Source organism: Gopherus evgoodei, chromosome 1, assembly GCF_007399415.2.
Source record: "Gopherus evgoodei ecotype Sinaloan lineage chromosome 1, rGopEvg1_v1.p, whole genome shotgun sequence".
In the NCBI taxonomy this organism is placed as follows: Eukaryota; Metazoa; Chordata; order Testudines; family Testudinidae; genus Gopherus; species Gopherus evgoodei.
Window position 1 is genome coordinate 291,534,585 of NC_044322.1, and position 9,692 is coordinate 291,544,276.

At 38.9% G+C, this 9,692-nt stretch overlaps 1 protein-coding gene across 9 annotated transcripts in view; it reads left to right on the forward strand.

The window, feature by feature from the left end:
- The window catches only part of PPFIA2 (PTPRF interacting protein alpha 2), a 666,887-nt gene extending 660,289 nt beyond the window's left edge, over positions 1-6,598 (forward strand). For all 9 annotated transcript variants that reach the window (XM_030548621.1, XM_030548623.1, XM_030548626.1 and 6 more), the window contains one exon: positions 1,840-6,598. Coding sequence is in view for 1 of the 9 variants with exons in the window: in XM_030548623.1 (XP_030404483.1) it covers positions 1,840-1,868 (29 nt within the window). In the remaining 8 variants the exon portion in view is untranslated. The remainder of the gene's footprint in view (positions 1-1,839) is intronic.
- Positions 6,599-9,692: the final 3,094 nt, after the last annotated feature.

A 9,692-nucleotide genomic window follows, 5' to 3' on the forward strand; every position in this document is an offset into this window, starting at 1 on the left:
TCATTCACTGTTATTATATGCAACTGCAAAAATTTCAAGGAGGCTAGAAAATGATCTTAATAAAAATGTATACAAAAGCAAATGTGATAACTGTAGCTACAGACAAGCTATATAAAACAAAGGTGAGGATTCTGTTGCATTGTACTGTTAGTGGTATATTTCTCTTGTAAGGTTAATTAGTCTACATAAAAGGAATGACATCCACAGTTGTACTGACCCAGCAGAGTACCCAAATCCAAGCTAATCATATCTGAGGTGATATACAGTTGGTTCAGAGAGGGTAGAAATTAGAATTCTAGCAACATGTGTGGCAATGGGAACACTATACTAGGGCAAACCAAGCTTCCTAGGGAATGAAGAGTTTCCTCAAGGGAAGGGGATAAGTGCTATTTGGACAGAAGGAAAAACTTCAGCAACTTCAGATGAAGATGATACCTGGAAACTAGATTCTCACAGGCTCTGATGTGCCAAAGAATAAATTTGACTAGGTCAAGATCGGGAAGAAAGCTCAGTAGGGATTGTAACCTGGCTCAGAAGACAAAACACTTTTATTAGTCAGGTGGTGAGGACCATTCACAGCTAAGGCTTGCAACACTTGCTTAGTTACCGGTGGGTACTGGATTTTTCTGAGAGAGATAATAAAGGGACTTGGTTACAGATAACATCCAAGTAGAGATGTACCCTTTCCCATGATTAGCAATGAAATCTACCAGGATCTTCATAAAAAACTGAGGGAACAGGAGAGTCCTGAAAAGATGGGTGTGAACAGGCAACAACTGTCTCATAGCTCAAAGCATTGGTATCCTAGGTGGCTAGGGACACAAGGTAGATGTACTCCAGCTCCACTGAACAAAGGAAATCACAGTGAAGCATCGACCTAGGATGACTACTCATATGCAACTTGGGCAGCTCACAATTGATTAGACAACAGTCCAAGATAGGGACGAATGACAACCTCCCTCCCAATGCTTAGTCACATGAAGAACTAATAGGAGTAAACTAAACATACACACTTGTCTTGTCTCACTGAGACAGGAAATGGCTGACTTGCATGCTAGAGGGTCTCAGACCATGCAAGACCATCCAACACTCAAGCAAATGGTACCTGAGAGCCCCATGAAATGGGAGGTGAAGTGATTGGGTTTTCTGGTTCTCTCTCCCATGGAGCAAGTTCCAAAGCTTGAAACAGGGAATTGTCTCTCTCCCTCTTCTTTTTCTTTCTTCTCAATTAATCTGCAATTCTGGAGTTTTGGAATATTTTTTCTCTTTGGTCCCAAAGAGAAGGAACTTGAATTAGGAGAAGGAGCACTGATGTGCAGACTTTAAGCTTCTAGGCAAAAGAACTAGGTTCTGCAGTGGATGGACCAAGACTTCATACATAACTAACAGCTTTTGCTTCCTGGTTCAAGTACGTGCAGCCCTAATGCTGTCTGTCCTTGACTATCTGCAGGATGGAGGACATAAAATTTAGTGTGTGTAGAGTAAAGATTTTAAGTGTACACAACTTTTTTATACTGTAAGGCCTCATATGGCCTTCAAATATATAATATGCTAAATCTATAAATTGTTATAGTTTGAAAAATAATTTCTACGTTAGTAAATGATTATTGTGAAGATTTACAGCTAAATTCCATTCTCACCTATATATTCACAGAAAGAGATGTAAGATTTACAATAAATGAAAATTTAATCTCTCTCTCAAACTCAAGTTTTGGCAAAACAAGATAGTATGAAGTGTTGTTTATATGTCCAGTGGGCTCACTGTAAATCAAGTCTGGGCAAAAAGGATATAATCAAGAATCTTGCTAATTAATGGGTTTTTTTTATTTTTGTCTTTAGATATCATCTCTTTCTTCTACTTTACCTGAAGTGCACTACCACTATTTTAGGGGAACGGAGCAGTAAAGGTCTCTTCAAGAACAGGGTAATTAAGGAAGAGAACACAAAGTTTTATCAAGCTAAAAAAATGTGATGTTCTTTTCATGTATTAAGTTATTGGTTAGTTTAATACAAGAGTAATAAAACACCTAAATCATTTACAAAACAAAAAAAACCCAAGCATCTCTGTCATCATAAATTTGGCAGTAGTGCAAAACCAATGGTTTTATCCACTGGAGCCACTCATTTTTTATATTGTTCATCTGTTTTATTGTTATATACTAGCCATCTGTGTATTTACTGTGTATTTCTTTTAAAATGTGTATGTAAAGGAATATAAATGATTTTTTAAAAATAAAATCTATAGTACATGAGGTCCCAGTGCAAACACTTGACAATACAGTGTCAACAATAATGTTTGTATCTTTCCATTCCACCATTTTTACAGGTTTTTGATTGTAACAGTCAAATTAATATGTTTAGCAAAGTTAGAAGCTACAACCTGTTCCTGCTTAAAAATCTGTCAATATTTAAAGCTGAACACCTGCCTCTGAAGATGTATGAAAGGATGATTTAAACTGGAACTGGAGCCAAAATGGACCTATAAAGTCAAGCAGAAAGGTCAGATACCTGTAATACCTGTAGAAATGCACTGTGATGGCTCTCCTCTTAAAAACAAAAACAACAAAATTGTTTACAAGAGTCACAAGCAATTACCGAAAAAATATATATTTAAAAAAAACAAACATTCTCCTGTGTTACCTGTGGACCAAGAAGAACCTTGCTTTACCAAGAGCCACCTTTTTGTTCCAGCCAGCGTGGGATGTAAAAATCTGAACGTTGCAAAGAAGCTGATGTTCAAGTTTTCTATTAAAAAGAAAATTAAAAAAATGCCAAACCCCACCATTTCTTCATTGTAACAGGGCATTAGACAAATTGCTGTCTAACGTTATGCTTTTAGCCAAGATGGCCTTGCTGAGACTTCTTGCAAGTCAGTTTTATCAGAGGAAATAACTGAAAGACAGAATGATAATATATATAGTGTATAAAAGTTTAGAAGAGCAATTATTACCTATTGTGGCTTTATTTGGTGGTGTTAGTGTTGTTTATTCTTTGTTTATATGGGAAGTTCCAAAGTAAAACCTATTTAATAATGTCGTTGACCTATTTGTAAATTTTCTGCTGCTTGATACTATCTCAAGATCTGTCTTTTAGTTATTTCTTTTAGCATTTTGATCTGCAATGTTTGCACGTACCTAAACATTTGTTTTATTGTCTATTTTCATTTGACAGATTTCAGTCAATCAAATGGTGACAGATTTTTCTCACCCATTGTCAATAAAAATATTCAGTGCTATTTGTGTTTAATATCTATAAGGCTGAGTATATGGTAGCATGGAAAAGCAGTTTGGATGACTGGCACATCTCAAAGTGTAAGAATTTTTTCCCCGGCAGAGATTATCAACATGAGCTTAATGTTGAGTCTGCCACTAGAGGGAGCACTAAACTTGCTTATATGTAGGATATGGTGAATTTGATCAAACTGTCAAGACAGTAAAGCTATAGTATAAAGACATTACTTCAAATTCCTCAGCCTTAACTAGCTTTCATGTTAATGTTTTCCCCCCTTTTGATTGTTTTAGTGAAAAAACAAGTAAATACAGTGCAAACTCCAACATTTTCAGTACTACTTGTCTCTTTTGAGCAAACCCCTCATTATGTTCCAGTCCAGTATTTATTGGGGTTTTTTGCAGTTTTCACAGAGTCTCAGCCCAAACCAGGAGCAACACACAGGAGAAATCCCTGTGAACGGAACAAGAAGTTACATGCCTGTAGAAGACTAACCCCTAAATCTCTTACTCTGGAAGATCGGGGGGGCGGGGGGACTCATAAAAGCTTAAAGCTGGATGTGAACAGTTCTGACCCAGAGCCTCTCTCTAATTATTTCTCCCTGCTGCTGAGTTAGATTGCCATTCTCAAGAAAAACATTAAAAACTTGCAACTGTGGTAGCTGTTCAAACCCATTCTCAGCTATCCAAGTGTCCAGGGTTTTAGGGTGTTCTTTGGCTGGTATAGTTCACAAAGATGTGTCTACCTTATGTATGATTTAGGTTGGCTAAGATAAATGTTCCAGAATCTAAGATGGCCACAGTTGTCAGAATATCATTTTACACTCCTTTAGCACACAGACAAAACACTATAGGAGGTTCAAACACTAGACTCGAACAAAATTTTGAAAGCTGGTATTCAAAAAAAAGTGAAAATGCTCTCCTAGTTTCAGGGTACTTAAACTCTTGATAATCAGCCAGTAGCCATGCTGTGCAAGGAGCTACATTGTGCTTGGAGGAGGAGGCTACCCCCTATACAAAGGGCCCTCACATGATTGTGCATAGACCATCAAACAGTAGTATAAATAAAATACAGTCTGAAACCATAACATCATGGCCAAACAATTATTTTTGCCTTTTGTATCACCATTAAAATTCCAGAAACACTTTTATAAACAATTTAATTCCTTAATGCACTAGTGAAAATTATCAATTTTACATCTCTGAGCGCCTATTTATCTCTACATTAATGCACCACCAAGAGTAGTGGTGCAAGTATAATGCATCTCAACCTTGGCAGAAAAAGGAACAGCAGCCAACTAAAAGGAATTTCATTTAAAGGGCCCATTCCATTCTCAGATTACCCTTTCTTGGAACCAGCCAAGAAATAACCAACAAAAAAAAAAAGGTCAAACCAAAACAGTATTGAGGTTTGATTTATTGCTTGTTTCCATTATTTGTGCACTTATACTCCGACGCACATTCCATTCATGCTGGTGACAGGCTGCAGACGTGGGTGTTACTTTAGATCTTAGATGACTCAGACTGGCCAGGTTCCAACTTCCCAGAGATTGAACCACTAGGCAATGAGAACCCTCGACGTCCCTTTGGAGCTACTGCTTCCGGTCCAGTCCTGAGTGTCTGCTATCATGGGTTACATCTCTCTCTGGCTGCTATTACTGCAGGTTTATATACAGTTCCAGTTACACCTTGATTAGCCTTACACAGTAATATTTTGGTTCAAGCCTTGTGATTGGTTTCTTACACTCATACTATCTTACTCATTCCTTACGTATTGATAAGCATGAATACAGTTGGGTAATATAGCTTTAAGTTAGCCTCTCACATCAGCGAGGACTTCCATTGCCATTCTATTTACGAAAGAAAAAAATTAACCCAAAAGACTATAATTTACTTTTAAATGTTCATCAATTACACAGGAAAGCAACTAGCATACAACTCTACAGTCCAAACTCATGACTCACAAAGTAGTTCTTAAAGTACAAACAAAACTAGCCTGCTATACTGAATTTTTCATATTCACAAAAATATTTGCATCTGATTTAGTATCATTTCCCCCACCGATCTAAAACAAGATGCAAGGCAGTGGTGAAGAAGGCTCTAGGTTTATATTAACAGCTGCCATATTTGTTGTACAGTGCTCTGCTGTTAGTGTCAATAATTTAGATTTTCTGCAATTTTATACCTCACAGCTTGACACTACTCTTCAGAAGGGGCAACTTTTGGAGCTTTTCATTCACTCCATATTAGGTAGTACACTTTAGGTTAACATTAGTTAGCTAATGAAGCCAAGGTAGACAGACAGCACTGCAGCATTCATAGGGACATCTCTGTCTTCCCTCCAAAGCTACAAAGACATGCATACGGATCATCTTCGATACCTACAAAGCGACAGCAAATGCAGTAGAAAACTGCAAAATGTCATTTTTATAGCCAAACTCAGGAAATTAACGAGCTGATCCTGCAAACACCTCGGTGAGTAATTTACTGAAGTCAACAGTACTACTCACATGAGCAAACTTACATCGCTGTCTCATGAGTGAAAATTTAAAACCTGTGCAGAAGGCCTATCCCCTATGTAAGTCCCCCCCCCTCACCCTTTATTTGGAGGTCTTAGGTAGTGGCTAGGCCATGCTTAGGTGGTGGATTTCACCTGAATCGAACAGGACAGCAGGATTGTTAATGTATTCATCCTGGTTGGTAAAGCATAAAATTAAATATGGACTCAATTATTATGTGATTCTACTCATTCTATCTGATAAGTGTAGTGGTTTCTTCCAACATATTTCATCCCAGTCTCACTATTTCATTGTTTTGGTCCAAGGTCTTCACTGCAAGGCAAAAACTTTCTGGAATATTTTACAGTTCCCAGGTATGGCTCCAGTCCTGCAAATTGTTCTGCAAAGGCAGAGCTCCTCACTCACCCAGCACAGTTTGCAGGTGCTGGGCCCAAGAGAACATTCAAATGGGAGTCACCTTTATATATATGGCAGACTCCCAGCCATTATGATCAGCCTGCTGTTTTATCTGGTTCTAGTATTGTGTCACTTAACAGCCTCCTACCTTTATTCCTTAGTTGATGGCTACTTCCTGGATGTCTTCTTTTTCTGAGGAAATACTGCCCGTAGCAAAAAATAAAGTGTAGTCTTATAAATCCCTATAAAAACAACGAGGAGCCTGGTGGCACCTTAAAGACAAATAGATTTATTTGGGCATAAGATTTCGTGGGTAAAAAAAACACTTATTCAGATGCATAGAGAGAAAATTACAGAGTGGGCATTATATAATGACCTCACAAGTGGAAAACTTGATCAAATTGGCCCTGTCAACACTGGTTCTCCACTTGTGAGGTCATTATATAATGCCCACACCTGTAATTATCACTCCATGCATCTGAAGAAGTGGATTTTTTATCCATGAAAGCTTATGCCCAAATAAATCTGTTAGTCTTTAAGGTGCCACTGGACTCCTTGTTGTTTTTGTGGATACAGACTAACACGGCTACCCCCGATACATAAATCCCTATAGATACTCTTTAAAACAAAATATATCCCTCAGCTATGGACCAAACTGGAGATCCCTAAACTATCTTCACTAAGGGACTCTCCCTTAGTGAAGCTATGCTAAATGAGTCTCTCATTCATTATAGCAACTTTTGAATTCACGTATTGCTTAGTGTCATTTTGTATTTCACTACGCATTAAAAACTACCACTTGAAATGTAGAACACACTCAAATGTACAGGCTCTCTCCTTTGACTGGGTTAGCAGCTGCAGCCTGCAATAACCTCATAAATGCATAGGGGTGTTCAAACAACTCGCTGTGATATTCAGCACCTTATGAGACTGACTGCACCACAACTAAGATGGGGCTGAGTTTGTCTGGGGCTTACCCAAGAAGGACAGCTCTGCTTTATTGGGAGGGGGGAAGAGAAGGGGGTCAGAAACTTCTGTAAAAAAGGTGCTCCGTGGCTCGTTTGTCATCAATTAGCCAACAGTTATCATGTTACTGGGTTGCTGCCAGTGTTTCTGTGTCTCACTGCAAGCCTGAAGCATGTGGTTAGCTCAGCAGCAGTATACACACACAGAATCTGGTTATCCCTTTCTTTATCTTAAGAGTGGTACACACTGTAAAAGGCCAGAAAGTTCCAAACGTCAATGATCAAGTCATCCTTCTGTATCTTTTTTTTTTTTAAATGATATGAATTAAGGCTATAGTGATGGTCATCCATAATCAGATGTTCACAGATTTTAAAGCTGGAAGGGACTATTATGATTATCTACAATCACCTCCTGCATAACACAGCCCATAGAGCCTCATCCAGTAATTTCTGCATCAAGCCCATAACGTCTGTAGGAGTTGGAGATATATTTTAGAAAGATATCCGGTCCTAATTCAGTCTTTGTCTTTCCTTCCTTCTTTCCCATCTATTTGTTACATAACTTTAAAGTAAAGATACACATGAAAAGCATTAGGCAAATTAGCATGCTCCACCACCAAGTCAATGGCCAAAAAGCCATAAGTCCACAATCAATAAAGATAAAAACTTTGGCTAAAAAGCCATCTTAATTGAGTGGCAAAGTGAAGGCAGCAATTAGGAATAAAAAAATCAACATACAACAAATGGAAAAAGAAGAGGAATAGCAATTGATAATGTGTGAAGTGTAGAAAATGGATAAGGGAAGCTAAAAACATTGGGAACTCCATGGCTGCTAGGGCTAAGGACAATAAGAAGGCATTTTTAAAGTACATTAGTAATAAAAGAAATCCTAGCAATGGTTTAGGCCCATTACTAGGTGAAGATGGTAAAACTGTTAATACTGCAGCAGAAAAGGCAGAAGTGTTAAATAAATATCTGCGTTTTATATTTGAATTGAAGCAAGATTATGCACTTGTCCAGTCTATTAGTCCAGAGCATGTTAAGCAACATCTACTAGTGATTAACATTTTCAATTCAGTAGGCCTGGATAACTTTCAAGAAACTTCCAGACGAGTGGAGGAATGTGCCAATATTCAAAAAGGGCAAGTAAGATGAACTGGGTAAATATAGGCCAATTAGCCAGAAACCAATGCTGGGCGAACTAAACGCAAAGCTGACACAGGAGTCAACAGATAAAGAATTGAAAGATAGGAATGTAATTAATGCTAGGCAAAATGGTTTTATGAAATTAGGTCTTGTCAAACAAACCTGATTTCCTTTGAAAAAGTTTACAAGTTTGGTTGACAAAAGTAACAGCAAAATACATAAGTGATTTTGACAAAGTATCATATGATATTCTGATTAAAACAATTAACAGCATATGATTATCACTAAAGCACAGCTAAATGAATTAAGAACTGACTAAAAGACAGCTGTCAAAAAGGAATTGTCAATGGGTAATCATCATCAAATGGAAATATTTCCAGTGGGAATCCACTGGGATCAGTATGATACCTGATCCAATTCAACATTTTCATCAGTGAGCTGAAAGTAAATATAAAAATCACTAGGGCTCCATTTTGCAGATGACGTAAAGATTGGTGAAATGGTAAATAATGAGGAGGACTGGGCAGTCATGCAGAGCAATCTGGATAATTTGGTAACTGGGGACTATGCAAACAAAATGCATCCAAATACTGTCAAATGCAAAGTTATACATCTAAGAACAAGTACTCCTGGGGGAATTTTGCACTACTGCATGTGCGCACATTTAATGAGCCCCACAGATTTCTAATTTTTCATGCAGAAAGCGCTTCTGCCAAAATATTGCTGCAGTTCCACTTTTTCCCACCAGAGGGTGCTGTGGTGACAGAACAAAGTTGCAGCTCCAGACCAGTGAGGGAAGAGCGAGAGCTGCTTTTGCAGCGCTTCTCACGCCAGGTCACGATACGGGGCTGTGTGTGAGGGGTCAGACAGGGGCTCATAAGGGCTAGTGGGGGAGGACTGGGGCAGGGGCTGAATGGAAGTGGAGGTGCAGAGGCACATGGAGACAAGGGGAGGTGGGGCAGAGCTGCATAGGGAGGGGGAGTGGCTGGGTGAGGGCACAGAGACTGGAGTGGATGTGCCTGACTGAACGGGAGAGGCCAGGGGTCAGTCAGGGTCTGCATGCAATTCCTCCCTGCCCCCCCCAAACCCCCCCCCCCCACAACCCTATTTCATACTTTTCCCACCCACACCCAACAACTCTCCAAGTTCACACCCAGACTTCTTCCCAGCAATTTACCTCCCTCTCACTCAGCTCCTGTGTTACCCCCCCCCCCGACTCCCCCAAGCCTTTGCTCTGCTTCAGAGGGGTGTGGGCAATATGGTTCTGTAGTGTAGTTTAAATGAATTATTACTTAGAGTTCTGTATTAATATGCATAGTAAGGAATCTGTCAAAAAACATTTCCTGAGTCTTTTTTTTGTTGCCTGTATTGTTACAGACATACTTGTTGACAGGTATTTTGAAATAAATGACCAAAAATAACTGAAACTGGTGTGATTA